This window comes from Stegastes partitus, unplaced genomic scaffold (genome assembly GCF_000690725.1).
Source record: "Stegastes partitus isolate 25-593 unplaced genomic scaffold, Stegastes_partitus-1.0.2 Scaffold315, whole genome shotgun sequence".
Taxonomy (NCBI): Eukaryota; Metazoa; Chordata; class Actinopteri; family Pomacentridae; genus Stegastes; species Stegastes partitus.
This window is the reverse complement of record NW_007578046.1, coordinates 162,163-179,293: the sequence shown is the minus strand read 5'-3', so window position 1 is coordinate 179,293 and position 17,131 is coordinate 162,163. Positions and strand designations below refer to the sequence as shown.

Sequence of the window (17,131 nt, the reverse complement as noted above, 5' to 3'; positions counted from 1 at the left end):
ATACAAATAATTTAGGTAATCCTAACTGACCTAAAACAGGAAACATTTAGTCACATTTAATGTAAGACAGTGTGGGGAAAAAAAGGTTTTATGACTTTTTATACAGTGTACATAAACTTTTGGTTTCAATTGAAAACACTCTTTGTAACCACTTTGGATCAGTAATGAAAAAAGGCCTCACAATGCCAGCTGTACCAAATACCATGTGAATCCAGAAAAATACTAAATAAACCTCATTATATGAAAAATGACAAAGACTAGAGACTCGAGTTCTTTCTGCACCACGGCTCACCTCACCTTTCGCTGCTAAAGCTTTTGCTAAGATTAAAGTCTGTTAGTCGTTGCCCTTTTTCTCATTGATGACTGTTGCTGCGTGGCCAATTTAATTATAATGCACTGGAACATCACAGCATCAGCTGCTTTGGAAGCCAAAAAAGATTTTTGTCCTAATAAATGTCCCGCTCTTATAGGCGTAGCCATCTTGGGTTCAGTGTGGCGTATTCACCCTTTTTTATTTCCACGCACATGTGTTGATTAAACTCTCATTTGAATCATGGAGCTAAATGTAACATGAGTGGTAATGACCTCAAGGTTGGAGAGCCGGGCACGAGACCAGGAGACTGTTGGCTTTAATCCCAAAATAAGCAGCAGAACCTGAGCGGGGAAGTTAAATAAATTCTGCCGTCAGTAAGATTTTGAGAGATGTTCTTTTAACCAGCATTAGATGGTCTGAAACTAAACTGGAGTGCTGTGACGACATATTCCCCGAACGAACGAAGGTTAAACAAGGTAATCATTCCATTCTAAACGCAAATCTCTTCTCTCTCCTCAAACCTGACACATGACGGATAAGCGCGTCGATGTTTCTGTTCCGTCTTGACAAGAGTGTCAGGATATGTCATTCCATTGTGGATTGATATTCCCATCCCGAGTGAGCGAAAAAGACACAGATAGAGACAAAGTGTGCGTTGATGTGTAATAGTATGTTTTTAAAAAGTGGATTTGACACAAAGGAGGAGGTGTGAGAAAGGGTCTATATATACTCAGAGCCCAGGGAGTAAGGAGTGGGAGACATTTGTTTTCAGGGCATTTTCTGTCTGCATCTGTGTTTGTTTTCCTACAACCCACCTCAAAAACTGTCTACACGTGTCAGCTTCCCATCTGAAGGAGAAGAAGTTTGGGTTTGTGCTTATGACGCAGCAGGAATTTAAGAAACCTTTCTTTCTTATTTAAATAGCTATTAAATATCTTGAAGGTAAATACTGCCATCAGACGACGGTCACTTCTCCCTTTTTTAAAATTTTTTTAAACCTGTTTCAGCCTTCATTGATAACATTTTCTATTTTGCATTTTTTTCTATTAAAAGATCGTCATTTATTAATATTTTCTTTTTGTATTACAAATGGGTCATGCAAAAGGAGTTGCATCTTTTACCACCTCTGTACTTCCTCTCTGCTCTGTGTAGGGTTTAACAGTCTTTTTTTAGCTCATGTTTTGTTTTTTTACAGTTTACAACTTCGCTGTAGTTGCAGCGTTGGACTAAAATCTGATATTTACTCTCCCTTCAGCAAAAATGTGTTTACTATCTTTCTGGCACCAAACAGCAGACAGATGAAGTTAGTAATTAGCTGGTTAATGTGTCATATAGCATTAAGCCGCCACAGAGCTTGATATTCCCTTAATATTCAGTAGATGCTGAAACATAGCTAAAAAAAGACAGAATATTGGAATAGGGGTCGATTTATGTGTTTCTCTTCCTGACACTGATACTGTCATTAGTAATGAAGGAGACTTTTACTGATATAGCATCAGCTCCAACTCATAATTATGCTGAAATGCCTTCGTTCACTTATGTTTTACATGCGTTTGCACTTCCTTTTTAATGTCTAATGTTGTGTTTTATGTTGACCCGGTCTCTCTCTAACTCACTGTTAGTTTTCAATGTTGTGTTTGTTGAGGACAGGTCCCACAGTGTCGTCTGTCTGTGATTGCATGTTGTGTTGTTATTTGCGAACAGGTCTCTCTTGAGAACGAGACCCCGTGTCTCAATGAGATTTCCTGTGTAACTAAAGGAAATAATAATAATAATAATAATAATAATAATAATAATAATAATAATAATACTACTCCATTTACTGAAAGTGAACTTCAGACAGTATTTTGGGTTGTACATTGCTTGATACTACCGAGTGGTGCCTACACATAGAGAGGTCATACAGATAGAGAAAAGTAGTGCATTTTTGAATTAATGTATTTTCTTTGGAATGGGTTACAAAAAAACTATTGCATCCAATAATCAGTCAAGCCCTGTATTGGACTTGCCTTGATTGTAATGCTTGGTAATTACAGCTGCAAAGACTTTCCAAGGTGGTCAGACTGTATGTCAACGTAAACCCAGAACTGGTCAAAAATCTGGTTAAAAGACAAATATTTCCTCAGAAACAAGTGGAGATATGCATTTGCAATCGTCAGGTGACAGAAACACAAGTCATCTCAGCGCAACACATTTGCAAATCTGCTGTTTGCCAAAGTACAACCTAATAAAGTAATAATATGCACTCATTTTGCACTTCTTCCAGTTGTTGCAGCTTTAACTAGACATCACTTTAGTGGGTACCATTAGCCCAAACATGCCAGTTTGTATCAGCTGAAAGTGTGCGTTGCCTCATCATCTGCTAAAAACAAACAAAAAAAAAAGTTTCCTATTTTGCCACTACCAACATCACCAGTGCACATGGACAGATGAAGAGGAGAGAAAAAATCAGCCAGTGTAAAGACTAAGCCTAATGAGCTGTGGGCATTTGGAAGCTTGCTGTTGTTTAAAGGAGATATGATGTGAGGAGGTGGAGATACGCACTGAGAGGAAAGAGCCTGTGTTAACATGAAAGTATTGAGAAAATTATGAGCTAATGTGCCGCAAAAGCTTTAAACCACGGCCGCGCATTCAGAAGCTGTTAAATAAAAATCTATTATTCATAGGCCTCTATGTGTACGAACACATAAGCGTGAACAGCACCACACAGTCCGTGGGATTGACATTTCCTGCAATGTTTATGTGAGATTATTCGTGCTTTTATTATATATATGGCAAACTAAAACTATATAAGCGACTGAAGTATTATGTATGTGTTTCTAATTTTTCATTGCAGTTTAAGTCAGAGAAATTGCTGTTTAATTGAATTAAACTGTTCAACAACGGAGCTCTCTGAAAAGCACACCAGGAGACGGAGACATGATATTATAAGTCTCAGTCTTAGAGAAACGAGACCCAACTTAGCCCACCCAGGATCTAATCAAATACATCAACACAGCAATATCCTACATAGTAACACATACAGAGTAGCACTGATGTGTTCTCGTGACCCGTGTTGGCTGACTTCCTTTACCTTCCCGAAATCTTTACAGACTTAGGTTGCAATTCCTGCTTCCTCAGATGTTTCCGCCCGGTAGTAAATCCTGCCTATAGGTGCTGCTAATGTGACTCAGAGGCGTGAGTCACGAGCGCTAAAACAAACCACAATAGTCAGGTTGTCATGGTCTACACTGCTTCAGGCAGCACAGGCTGGCACCCATATCCTTTGTGACACCCCTCTCCTTCCTTCCACTCCCATATTGGCCTCCTCTTTCTGTCACAGTCATCTCCTCTGTTTCAAGCCTCCTCCTCCTCCTTCTTCCTCCTCCACACTGAAATGTTATCTGTCTGTTTGCTATTCGTATCACATTCATATCTCTTACTCCGTTTTCCTACGCCATCATCATAAGCTGCACAGTTTTCAGCCGGGATTCTGCACAATTTCGCCACTTAATTATGAATGAAGAGCTTGTGACGAGGATGTTGTCTGTTTCTCGCAATCCGTCAATCAAACCTTCCGGATGCACTCCCTTTGCCATTTCTCTCCTCTCTCCCAGAAGGATGAAAGGCGCTGCTTAAAATGCGGAAAAACGCAAATCCACTTTTTTTAGGGTATGAAAACGATTTCTGGAAGTGAAACCGTCTCCTAATCCGAGCTGCGGTGTCAGCCTCACCTGCTGAATATCAATTTTTAGGGGGGGAGAAGTCAGACGCTCGGCATTCCACGGAACCGACTCGCTGCTTCAACTCAAATCAGACGCTTCCCTGTTCCTGTAGTAAAGCGTGCGTCGAGTGGAGAGCAAGGATGTAGGTACAGCAGCCTGTGCTAACGAGATGAGGCCGGTGCCAGAATGTGTGTTTTCAAGTGTCTCTGCCTGCCTGCCTCTCTGCCTGATGAGGGCTCAGTGCTGGCACACTTGACGTCTTGGCTTTTTTTTTTTTTTTTCCTCACCTCTTGGCACGGTGGCTAAAATGTTGCCCTTGCTAAGCATGCGGAGTGGAGGTGGAATCGGTGTAAAAAAAGGAAAACAGTTTGCTTCAATCAATGTGCTCCAAAACAAGGTCCTGCACCTGGTGAACAAGCCAGTAGCCTTTCAGATTTACCTCAAGCAAAGAGTGAATGCAATATATGCAGCATATTCCTATTCAAATGCCAGCATTCACGCTGCCAAATTACTAAAACACCTCTCGAAGCAGCGAACAAACACGCTCGCAGCATCACCTTAACGTCTAAAAATACCGTCCGTTTCGAGCTTTCCAATATGGCCATGAGGGCGACTCTGTGGGTTGCCTGGTGCAGCAGCAAGACCCTGTTAAAGGAGGAAATGTGTAAGCGGGAACACAAAAGAGCTGCCCTGCAGTCGCTTGTGTTCTCCCCTCTCTCCCCTTTGTGGCTCTCTTTTGTGGCTATTTTTGTACACTTCAGCCTCCTGGCCAAGTGATGGGAGAGCTGTGAGGCAACTGGAGCAGATACAGACTAGCCGGAGTCACACACAAACAGTAAATCAAAGTGCAGCGAACGACAGATTTCAGCTAATAAGCGGGTGCAAGATGTGATGTAAAGAAGACGGATCAAACACAGCAGGCCGGGGGTTGGACTGGGCCTTCACTGTATGACAGTTGGACGATACCAACGGCTGTGCCAGAGAGTATTCTGCATGTCCATGTGTGTCTGTATGACCATGGAGCGAGCTTTTATCTGCCAGAGCAGACTTAGGAGGGTTCAGACTGTGGGAGGAGGTGTGGGCACGACCACAGAATAACAATGAGGAAGGAGGACGCAGGAAACACCACGCAGTGACTGTGTGTTCGCCTCAGGGACGTGCGAAACAAGAAAGGCTGGGGAAAAAAAACACACGCATGCAAACAAAGACGTGCATGTGCAAACAGACGTACACAGCAACACCTCTCACTAAATTAAGCAGAACTTTACTCGCCCAAACACAACTCAAGCAGAAGTTAAATAAATGGGCACCAGTTGGAGATCAGCAAGCCTTCACAGCACATTAATAAATTTTATCTCAAGAATTCCGTTCGTACATTAACACACACAAGCACGGATGAAAATTTAATGAAAAACACTCTTGTTCCCTGTCTGAGCCACAGCCTGACGAGAAGACGGATAAGAAATAACATATTAGTGCATTAAGAGGCAGTAGGCGAAGAAAAACACGCTTGGCTCACTTTTTCCCGCCGTTTCAAGTCTTTGAGGCTAAACAAATCCCAAAATGAAAATGACGCCGTCTTTAAACCTGAATGTCAGTTTGACAGCAGATGAGAAGGATCTAAAAATCTTGGACCATTTTAGAGATTCTGTTTGTCGCTTTAAACAGAGTCAATATTATCCACATTTACAGGTTTATAATTTCATTGTTGGGGTCTCCTAGAATGTGTTTATATGTTCTAATGTTCAAAAACACATTAAGCCTCTTTAGGGTTCTGGGTTTTTTGTTTTTTTTTTTAAGATGGCCATATGGTGTTTTTGTTCAATATGCTGGAAGACAAATCATGAAGCTGCAGTGTACTGATGACCATCTCAAAAACACAGATTCAGACGTTTGGGGTTTCATCTGTAACAAACCTGAGGAACCAATCCTGTTTTGGGTTTTGGCTTTAACATGCCAGCTGTAGTGCAGTCGAAGGTGAGCTGGTGTGCTGAGCTGCAGCGAGCAGGTAGGGGGGAGCTAACATCTAAGCCGTCTTAAAACAGGAAGGGGGTTATTTTCATGCTAGTAACTTCTAAATATGTAACTTTGATGCAGGATGTAAATATACGCCTGCCAATGCCTGCTCATGTCAGACCGCCTTCTCCTCTCCTTCCACTTCCTGTGTGTTACACTTTAAAAAGTTCATTTCACTGCAGGAAACAACAACCTCCAGGGCTAGCAACTTACCACGCTGAAAATATAAAGTTTTGCAGAGGATTTAGATCATGCAGTTAGGCAGCCCTGCTATTTTTTTTTCAGTGGATTATCAATGTGAATCACAGCACACCGCAAATGTTTTATCAAGACAATTCCAACTGTCACTAATTTGAGGAAACACCGAAGCTGCATCCTTCACTTTGCTCTTCCCGAGACGTCTGTGATTGGTTTAAAGAAACACAAACAAGCCAGAGTGTTTTCTTTCCCCCTATAGAAGAATGATGCTGACATTCAGCCAGACCATTATCTACTACAGAATGGGCTGGCTAAGCAGGACTAAGGCCAGGGATGCCATTTGATCAATTGTAGCAAAGCATAATAATCTTCTAGTTGTTGAATTTTATGAGCTCGACATAAGCAGAAGTCACAAATCACATTGCTTCAGTTCACTTAGTCAAGTTTCGCTCAAGTTTTTCACCCCAGGTCTGATCCAAGTCATTTAATATTTAGTGTCTGCTAATATCAAGTCCTAATCCATTACTATTTTCCTAGACAAAACAAGAACATTAAAGTTAATAACATCAATCTGGCGTACCAGCTCGGCAATGCATTAAGAGAACAATTGCATCTATGCATTTAAGTTGTTCCGAAATGTTGCATCGGTGATGGCAAACCATGTGGTAGCACTGTCTGAAAAGTAGTGTCAAAGGTAAAGTGTACCCAGGTTCAAAAGATGCAAAAACCTGTGTTCTCTACATGTAACTCAAAAAATGTATTCTAGCTGTGACTGGGTGCTGGTTTAGCTCGCAACTGGCCACCATGACAAAGTCTTCTGTGGAAATTCTCTACCTCTGGGCAGAGCTGATCGCATACATACAGCGGCACATATAGCAGCGCCACCCCTGTAGCCCAAATCCTTTATTGATTACTGATAAATAATGCTAACTATTAAATAAGAAAATTATACATGCATTCTTAACATCCTGCCACAAACTGTGCTCTCACTTTACAACACCTCTGTGACAGCGGATGTAAACAAAGATTTGGTCTTAGGTTCGAGCAAAAAACATGTTCATCAGCCCCGATCCTGATCTTTGAGATTGGATCGGCACATCCCGGCTTGACTATCTGTTTCTTTCAATATTTTTCCCCTACATCATCGTTCAAATGCGCTTCAGTAGGTACAGTAGGTGAACACACCCAGTCCAAACTTCTATATTTAGTTTAATACAATATATATAAAATTTCTGGCTGATGCCGATATCCGATATTAAGATTACTGATATCGCGATAACCGATATTACCGATGTCGATATTCAATTTTTGTTCACACTGAAAAATCAGTGTAAGTGTGAGAACGTGAAAACTATTCAAAAGAAGCCAAATTAGACCACATAGTCTTCTTTAACAAAAGTAAAACATATTTAAACATATTTAACGTTCAAGTCCAGGACCATTTAAGTAAAACATCTGTGAAATAGCAGCAATATCAAATGTAGAGACAAATGCACTAATGTTAAACAATCATCAGTTTTTCACATTGACTAAATTTGTTTATTGGACTGATTCCTACATATGGAAAAAAACACTAATATCGGCTGATACTGATGTAGTTGCTGATATATCGTGCATCCCTAACATATAATATAATAACCAGTCTAAACAAGCACTGTGCTCATGGTTATTAGCTCAACACCCTCATGTTATCAGGTTATGATGATGGTTCTGCGGCATACATGCTGTCAATCAAAGCTGTTCTTTCTTGGTGGAGGTGATACTGGATCACAGTTCCTCTCTCGGCTCGGGTTCTTTGATTTGTGCTTGTTAGCAAAGTGGTGCCTCTCCCATTTTACGTAAGACTTCTCCAACGAGCTCACTCATTACCGATAAGGGCATCATGACATGGAGCCTGAGCTACAGTAACATCGCTCAGCAGCAGTCGACACACAGGCTTTCCCTACATCAAAGGCAGCGACGGTAGGAGAAGCAGAGGGATAGCACTGCTAAGGGAGAGTCTGACACACGGCAAACACTGTGTTTAAAAGGAGGAGAAAAGAACCACAGGAATTAAGTGAGTTCTCTTATGTCTTACAGAGATAGAAAGAGATTGACAGATACTAAGAAAGAAAACATAAAGCAGCAGGGAAAGGATAAAGAAAAAAAAAAAGACTGAGAAAAGGTGACAGATAGTCTGTGATGGTGAGAAAGTAAAAGAGGAAAGAGAAAACACATTAAGGTGAGTGCTTTTCCTTCTGGGGTGCCTATTTTCACGACTCATATTGATGGGGATTACGCAGAAACACCTGAGTCTAGGATCAAGCCCCAATAGAAATGACAAGCTTCCTGCTGGCCTTTAAATCCCTTTAGGAAGCAGAGATTATGCCTTCACCCACACACACACGTGTTGACACATAACCATGCACGCTCACCCTTCAGCGTTTCAACAAAGCGACAAATGGACATTCACCAAAAGGGACCCTGAAACACCTAAATTCAGAAAGTCCAGAAACACACCTGCAGAGTCGGGGCTCGCACCGATCTGAAGTCGCACTCTACAATCTTACAAATAAAACACACTGCTCTCCCCTCCACCTTCACACACACACACACACACACACTGTGACCCACTCACATGCGTCAGCAAAAGCACCCTCGCTGACAGCCGACATTATGACGGCGAATGACACAGTAGCGACGTAGGGGGTCGATGACTCAACCAAGGTGCTGTGTACGTGTGTGCAGAATATTCCACACTGGACTGCTGTTTCAAGATCGAGCTGCGTCCGATCCCGTTAGTTTACTTAATTATTGATCTGATTTAGTCCTACAAGAGAGAAAAAAAAAGATCCATGCTACTAATTTTAAGCTATAACACACTTTAAAAACCAAAACTGAGTTGGTGATTCTGGCCCCAAGACAAGAGGGTATTGAAAGGACTAATCTATATCCAATTAGAGCATCAGTGGCCTGTGTGCCCATCTCTCCTTCATAATTACATTTTCCCTCGTGCTTGGCCTCAATTAAGTGATTCAGCTCTTCGTTATCCCAGCAAGCATGTGCAATTAGAAAGGCAGAAGTGGAGCAAAAACTTGAATCGTGCCGTCGCTGCTGTAGACTACGAGGGATTGTCTTGTTTTGGAGTGCCGGCAGGGGGTTAGGGAGCAGATTCGTTAACTTTGTCAGTGATTCGTTGTCTGAAGTGTCACATTTCTACACTTAACTATGTATGTAATGTCAGCGTGATAACAATCAGACTGTTTTTCTAACTTTTGTAGTCCAGTTAAACAGGAAATATGCCCATTCGCTTTCTTTCCAAATAAGAATATTGATGAATGCTTATATATACGAAGCTTCGGCCAACAGCCTCATAGATTAACGCAAAAACTGGACACAGGAAGAAGCCTGGGCGCTGCCAAGAGGTAACAAAACAAGTCCACCAGCACCAGCCAAATAACATGTTACATCTCATTTATTTAATCTGTGGAGACACTTTAGCATAAATCCAACAGTTCCCTGTTTTAGTGCTGGTCCAAGACTGGTCCTCAGAGGGTTACTGCTCTAATTCCCTACTCTCTCTCTCTCCTCCTCTGCTGTCTGTCTACACTTTGCTATCAAGTAAAGGCTAAAACACAAACAATTATTTTTTAAAAAGGCCAAAAAAAAAAAAAAAAAAAAGATTGTCTCAACTGGTAGCCATAGTGTTTTGTTTAAAGTTAAAGTAGGCAGAAATTAGGAGAGAACAAAAAAAAAATAATGAAAATAATAAATAGCCAGAATTTGGAAATACAGCCTCCTGCAGCTCTGCTTTCCGTTCTCCGACCAAACAAGCACAGGCACATGCATCCCCAACACGCAACTGTAATCAAACCAAAAGTTAATGTTCCTTGCAGCTTTACAGGATTTGAACCCCTTTGTAGTCTGTTAAACCAACTCAACTGTCACATCTGACTTGTAAATGGACTTTATGGACTATGAATCCCAAAATCCGTCTGAGACTTTCAAAGGCGTGTTGTCTTTCTTCTTCTTTTTTTTTTTAAATCTGCAAAATAACACGATTTATCATAGCTTAAAAAACTATAAAAAACAGAAATAAGTGTTGGACTTTGAATTTTCTGACAGTGCTTGAATCACTCATCTATGATGTGCCATTTGATCAGGAAACTCAAATTTAAGCTAAAAAACTGTGACATGTTATCAAAATCACTTTATTTTAAGCGTCTCATTCATTCTGTGCTTCTCTGTGCAACTGAGACGAATCAGCTGTGACCAACACTCACATGACATAGAACTTTCTGAACCGAACTGGATTGAACTGCAGGCTGTGTTTACAAAGAGCAGATAGAAGACAAGTATGGAAACAAACCAAGAATGTAAGTAGTGACACATTCATAGTGTGTAGAGTATTGACATCTGTGGACACTTACATTTTGATCTCATTTTTAATTTTTGTACAATAAATAATCAAAGAAATTCAACTTTTGTTTTAATGCCATGTTTGTGCTGTTTCCACAGACATCCAGAACTTTATATTGTGATTGAAAATATGTCAAGAGAATGGCAAAGGGTTAAACAACATTGCCTGATTTGGTCTAAAGAGACCAGTGATCATTCAAAGAGGAGGTGTAGAAGTGTAGTTTCATCTCAGACCACTTGAATTACAATATGCAGAAAGGTTAGTCTGGAATTTTGATCCAAAAACTTCTGCCTAACCAGGTTTAACATACAGATATGGGAGAAATACTAATCTATCCATCTCACTCTCCAGCAGAGAGCTACTATAAGCATATTTCCCCAAATGTCAAACTATTCCTTTCAAAGTTCACAGACTGCTGACCTGTACAAAATGTATACATCATCACTTTCGGTAGGTGCCTCCTTCTTATCTAAAAACTATTAATAGAAAGTAAAGTGTGGCGTTTTTCGTACAAATCAGTATTCCTCCAAAATTAAACCTGAATTTTTTCGAAAACGTAGTAGTTCTCATACACGGATGTGGTGAAGATCAGAGGTGCATTCCCAGCTTAGTTCCACGACAAGGTTCTTCAGAGATCCAGAAATACACAGCAGATTACTAAACACACGCTTAAACCACCGGCTAATTAAAGTCGTTAACACGTGAAGCGAGGATAGAGTTGACAAACACGTGATGAGCCCTGAATCGCATGACCATGTCAAGAGGATATAACCGAACATCGAGAGTAACCGGCGGCTTTTAGATACTTAAATATGCTTAAATAACGCGTAATGTAACCGTCAATTATGGGTCATACAGCACACAGGAAATAACTGGGATACTTCACATGGAATAATAAGTGCAGTCCTGCATCCTGAGAAACTGCTCAACCGAAAACACTTTTTGGCCTCTGTTCCCATAATAGACCGATCCTACACCATAGAGCACCATCTGCTCCGTGGAGCTCAACACACAGTCTGGTGATGGTGCTTCCACATGAGACGACGCGCTGTGGGAACACCAGCAAACCAGCACCGGCACCTCAGGAGATAAGCCGGCCAAAAGTGTTTGCTTTCCACAATGAGTGCACACACGCTCTCAAACATTTGCACGGGTATTTGCATATTTTCATACAAGCACATACCCGGATTTCACCAATAAAATAATACCGTCAACGGGAGAACGACTGTGCGGTCTGTGCACACGACCAAATGGCACGCAGATAGTGTACACACAGTATTTAGTTTCAGAGTCAAGTGTCAATTGTTTGAAGTGCTCTTCGATGACGAGACCTCCCATTTAAACAACCTAATTTATCTTCACATTTCTGGCCACCCTCTCAACTGCAGGAAGCATCACTGTAATGAGACTGACGGATTTTTTGAAATGCAGCATAACTGACCACATCCATTCATTTAGTGGTCATTACGCTGCCAGATGAACTGCTGTCCGGAGTACGACGAACAACATGATCTCGTCCTCTCAGAGACCGGTTGCTAGTGGGGAAATCGCACAGCTGAAAGCTCCTGATTATATCTCTACAGTGACCTATTTCAATGGAACGTCTAGAGGATGTTTGCCTTCTATTTATATACAACAGAATGCATAAATTACTGGTCGGTGCAGTGTGTTCAAAGCGGTGAGGCTTAAGAGAGCTGCAACAATAAAAGGGTTTCTTACCTCTCCTAAGTGAGGAGTGGGATTGAATCCACACAGATTGCACACTGCCTTCTTGCACTCGGTGCAGTTGGTGTAGTTGGGCGCGTCTTTCGATCCCATGTTCAGCTCCACGTTACAAAGAGGGCAGTTAGCCTTCGCTGCTGCAGCAGGAGCAGGTTCCTTTACTGGGGCCTTCTCTTCCTGCTCCACAGAAATGGTCCTGGGGGGTTTCTTAGACTTAGCAGGTGGAGTGTCAGGAGCGGAGTCTGAATCAGGGGGAGACCCGGGAGCAGAGAAGGGGGAGTCGGGTGGTGAGCCGGGGCCAGAATCCGCCGGAGAACCTGGTCCAGAGTCAACGGGAGACTCTGGCGGTGACCCAGGCTGAGCTGCTTTCTCCTCCTCCCCAGTGACCAGATTGGTGGCTGAGCTCAACAGGGACGATCCGAAGCTGAACATTTGAGAAGCAGCAGCGGGAGGTTTACCCGAATCTGTCAACCCTCCAAAACCTCCAAACAACTTCCCAGTCACCGACTCCTCCTGCTTTGGCGGCGCCTGTGCTTGAGGTTTCGACGAATCCATCAAGCCACCGAATCCGCCGAACAGCTTCCCGGTGACGGACTCGGCAGCTTGTGAAGCAGCTGCAGGAGGCTTAGCTGCATCGGTGAGGCCTCCTAAACTGATACCTCCTAACCCCCCGAAGAAGCTGGACTCCTGTTTGGGTTTAGCTGGAGACTGCTGGGGACTGGACTTCTGCTGGATGGGGCGACCGGTCTTGGGGTCAATTTTGGGGGAACCTCCCATCGAGGAACCCGGAGAAAGCGGTCCTGGAGATGTAGAACCAGGAGATTTCTGCCTCGGTGTGGTCGGTGGCGTCAACCCCTGGTCGCTGGTGCTCTGCTGCTTTATGAGCAGCTTGCCGGGCTTGCCAGACGCCTGTCTCTGCGGTGATGGAGGGGCCGAGCCTTGCTTGGGCTTGGTCATACCGGGGGGATCCATTCCTCCCATCGCTCGCTGCATCTGACAGTTCAGACACAGCCACTCTTTACCCTGTACGTGAAACAAAAAATAGGTTAGATCGGATTTCCACACTGTTGTGAGCACAAACATCAACCCCATGTGTAATTACAGTACACACACCAGCAGGCATAGCTAGTTAAAACCCCCAAAATAACCGTTTTCTTTTTGTTTCATGTAAAAAAAAAAAGACAAATCCAAAGACAGGTCCAGTAATTAGCGTTTCAAATTACATGGAATCCTGTTTTCCCCAGCTGGACTGCTTCTTACATTAAGAGAATTCAAATATAGCAACACTTACATAAATACTAATCCGTCAGAAAAGCAAATACTATTCATACATCAATGCCAGTTTATCTTGCCTTTATAATAGGTGGTTTTTCACTGTCTTTGCTCTGACTGTACACAATCTATCAAGACCTGCTCCAAAAAAAGCCTGGCTATACCACAGAGCTCTTTGTTCAGTGTTTGGATATCTCCTTGGTTTCCCCTGTGTGCAAAGTACAGCGTGTAAAAGAGCCTGTGTTGACAGTTTGATTGCTATCTAGAACAGAGCATTGTGTGTATTTTTTGCGTTTAATGGTGCTTATTGCATGAATGCAAACAGCTCACTCAGCCGATATATCGTTTTTTGGAAACCCAATAAATCTGCTTCCCAAAGTGATCAAAAACAAACTGACTCCATTAAAAAAAAAATCAAAAGAAGAAGCTCAAGCAGTCGTTGTGTTACAGTCACAGCCCACCAGCATTTACAGTCCATGTGTGTCTGAGTGTCCTCGCTGGCTGGCACAGTATCTTCCTGTGGCCATGACATGAGTCACCTTGATCAACATTCCCTGCGTCCATATGGTCCCTCTGTTTCTCAACTCATGTGCCACTCTTATGAGATGCCCTCCCTCTGCCAGGCTCACAGAATAGCAATATGCTGCTAACAGGCCAGTGCTGGATTCAGATAAATGTGTATCTTAAGTCACTATTGTGTCTTGTTTTTCATGCCCATAGTTTTATCTGACATCTGACTCATGCCAAGCTCATGTCCATTGATTCCTAACAGGTTTACAATTCATTTTTTTAAAGTTATTTTATGATGTTGCGAGAGAAGAGAAGTCTTGATTCAGTCTTCCGACTGGCAGAATATTAAAAACTACATCATTGTAAGTATGAATAATAGAGTGAATACATTTTAGGATCATATTTTTGCAGTGTAATGAGGAGCACAACGAAAATGTGTTACTTCACACAGAAAATATAATTATGTGTGACCTTTCCCACCCTCTGCCATCAATACCATGGACTGCCTGGTGTATTATCAGATAAATGCCAGTCTACTGCCAGCGGACTGGAGTCTTGTCTGACAATTAGACATCAGGAAAGCTCACAGCTTTATACACAAGATGTTGACATCAAATTAACTTACTACAGATTAAGTCATCCTTAACCTTTTTTTCCAAATCCTAAAAATGTGAGGACAAGCGGCAAAATAGAGCAAGAAAAGCAACCAAAAAGTTGCCACCATCTTACCTCTGAGTCTGGGGGGCTGAACCCACAGAGGCTGCAGACCTGGTTCTTACACTCAGTGCAGTTATTGTAATTTGGGGGCTCCTTAGATCCAGTGTTCAGCTGGGTGGTTTTACACAGAGGACAGAGTCCACCTGCAGGTTTTCCAGCTCCCTGCTGAGCAGGAGGCCCACCACTCTTGGCTGGCGCCCCAGGACCTTGTGGCCCTTGCTGTTTGGGTCCAGGTTTTCCTGGTCCTTGTGGTGGTGGACCACCTTTTTGCTGGGGAGGACCACCCTGCTTAGCTCCAGGACCTGGTGGTCCTTGACCTGGTGGTCCTTGACCAGGCGGTCCTTGACCTGGTCTGGGTCCCTGTTGCCCTGGAGGGCCTTGGCCTGGTGGTCCCTGACCTTGCCTGGGGCCCTGCCCAGGGGGTCCTTGACCAGGAGGTCCTTGACCAGGAGGTCCTTGACCTGGTCTGGGCCCCTGTTGCCCTGGTGGTCCTTGACCTGGTCTGGGCCCCTGTTGCCCTGGTGGTCCCTGACCTGGTCTGGGCCCCTGGCCTGGTGGTCCCTGACCCGGTGGTCCCTGACCTGGTCTGGGCCCCTGGCCTGGTGGTCCCTGACCCGGTGGTCCCTGACCTTGCCTAGGTCCCTGACCAGGGGGTCCCTGACCAGGGGGTCCTTGTCCAGGCTTTGGCCCCTGTCCAGGAGGACCCTGCCCCTGTTTCTGGGGCCCTCCCTGTTGTGGTCCCTTTGGACCTGGCCCTTGTTGGGGGCCCTTCCCTGGTGGTCTCCCTCCCTGCTTGGACTCGGGCGCTGCAGGTGCATCTCCCTCCTCCTCGTCCCCAAACAGTCCAAACTTGGGGATGTTGACATTGTCGCCCATGGAGGTTATGGAGGACGAGACGGAGGAGGTCATGGACGACACAGCGCTGAGGGGGTTGGCCCCGCTGAGGAAGCTGGAGCCAAACATGCCGGATGACTTGCTCTCAGGGTCTTTTGGCTCCTGCCGGAATCTGGATTCAAAGAGGCTGAGAGATGAGGGGCTGCGGCCTGGTGTGGGCTTCCCCGGTGGACCCTGGTTGAAGGCGTCAACAGTTCGGCTTTTACTGAGGCCTGTAGGGCCCCTGGAGGCCCCTACCTGCTGGGAACGCTGCTGGGCATCAGACTCTGAAATTCTGAAAAAGAGAGAGAGACACAGGGACAGTTTTTGTTATAACTGCAGTTATTAGTATTGTTGCGCTTAAATTGGCAGTGTGAGAAAACCTTATTAGCCAAGTCCTCACCAACTCTCAGCTGAAGCAGCTCCAAAACACAAATAACAGACCAACAGTGAGCAAGACTTTAATATCCGGGCAGTTCTGAAATCTACTTCTGCTGCACCACCTATCTTTTCCGTTAATCATTGTAATTTCAATGGATGATTTAACATCTGCAGCAGCTGGAAATTAGCTGTCGGCTGCAGCTTGACAGTGATTCTGGTCGATGTGTGTGATCCCTGGATAGAAATAATTAGTCTGTACTGTTTATGCTGTGCATTTTCTGAAACGCAAACATAAAAAGGTTTTAGTATCTTTACTGTTTAGTAGCCACACTCTGTTTCTTTTATGATTAGAATGCTGCACACAATTACCATATAAGCTGCCCACTGATAGAAACAAATGCTCTCTCTTTTCCTAAATCTAATATGGTGCAACATTTTGAGCTGCTGCATAAATGGATAATTATCACCCACTTTTTTTCTACTCGCCTGCTTTAAATCCTCACTGTTTCCAATACTTACTAACTCCACTGCCTCAAACAAAGCATCGCTGCACTAATAATATATGCTAAGACCATAGCAGTAGCTCTCAGGCCTATTCAACACATCAGCGAGCACAAAATGTGTAGTTAGCAGCCCAGGGGTAAAGCTGACAGAAAAGTGAATACCGCTGAATGACACCGAGTGTAGATTGTTGAGATAGAGAGAGAGGGAAAGCTCCACGGAGGGTAAAGCCGAGACGTCTTTGTTAGCTCGGGCTGAGAGGCAACATCCTACACAAAAGTCGACGTGATCTTTGGAAGAAGACGCACTAATGGAGCGGCTGTTTGTGACGACAACACACATCGGTTCCTTCAGTTTTAAGGGTCCCTCATTAAATTACAATGCAATAAAGTTCAATGCTGCTGTAATGAATATATAAAAAAAATAATAAATACAGTGAGTGAGGCAGGAAAACAGAAGTAGTGGTGTTGCAATGCCTCAGTCAGTCCACTGCAGAGAGGGTTTCAGCACCACGGACAGCAGCCA

General features: G+C 43.5%; 1 protein-coding gene across 1 annotated transcript in view; it reads right to left on the bottom strand.

Annotated features, from left to right (window-relative positions):
- Positions 1–17,131, bottom strand: part of pcloa (piccolo presynaptic cytomatrix protein a) — a 65,191-nt gene that overhangs the window by 46,834 nt on the left and 1,226 nt on the right. The window contains exons 2-4 of the mRNA XM_008283497.1: positions 15,385–16,019; positions 14,864–15,249; positions 12,350–13,375 (exon numbers count right to left, since the gene is read on the bottom strand). Of these exons, the coding sequence (XP_008281719.1) occupies positions 12,350–13,375; positions 14,864–15,249; positions 15,385–16,019 (2,047 nt within the window). The remainder of the gene's footprint in view (positions 1–12,349; positions 13,376–14,863; positions 15,250–15,384; positions 16,020–17,131) is intronic.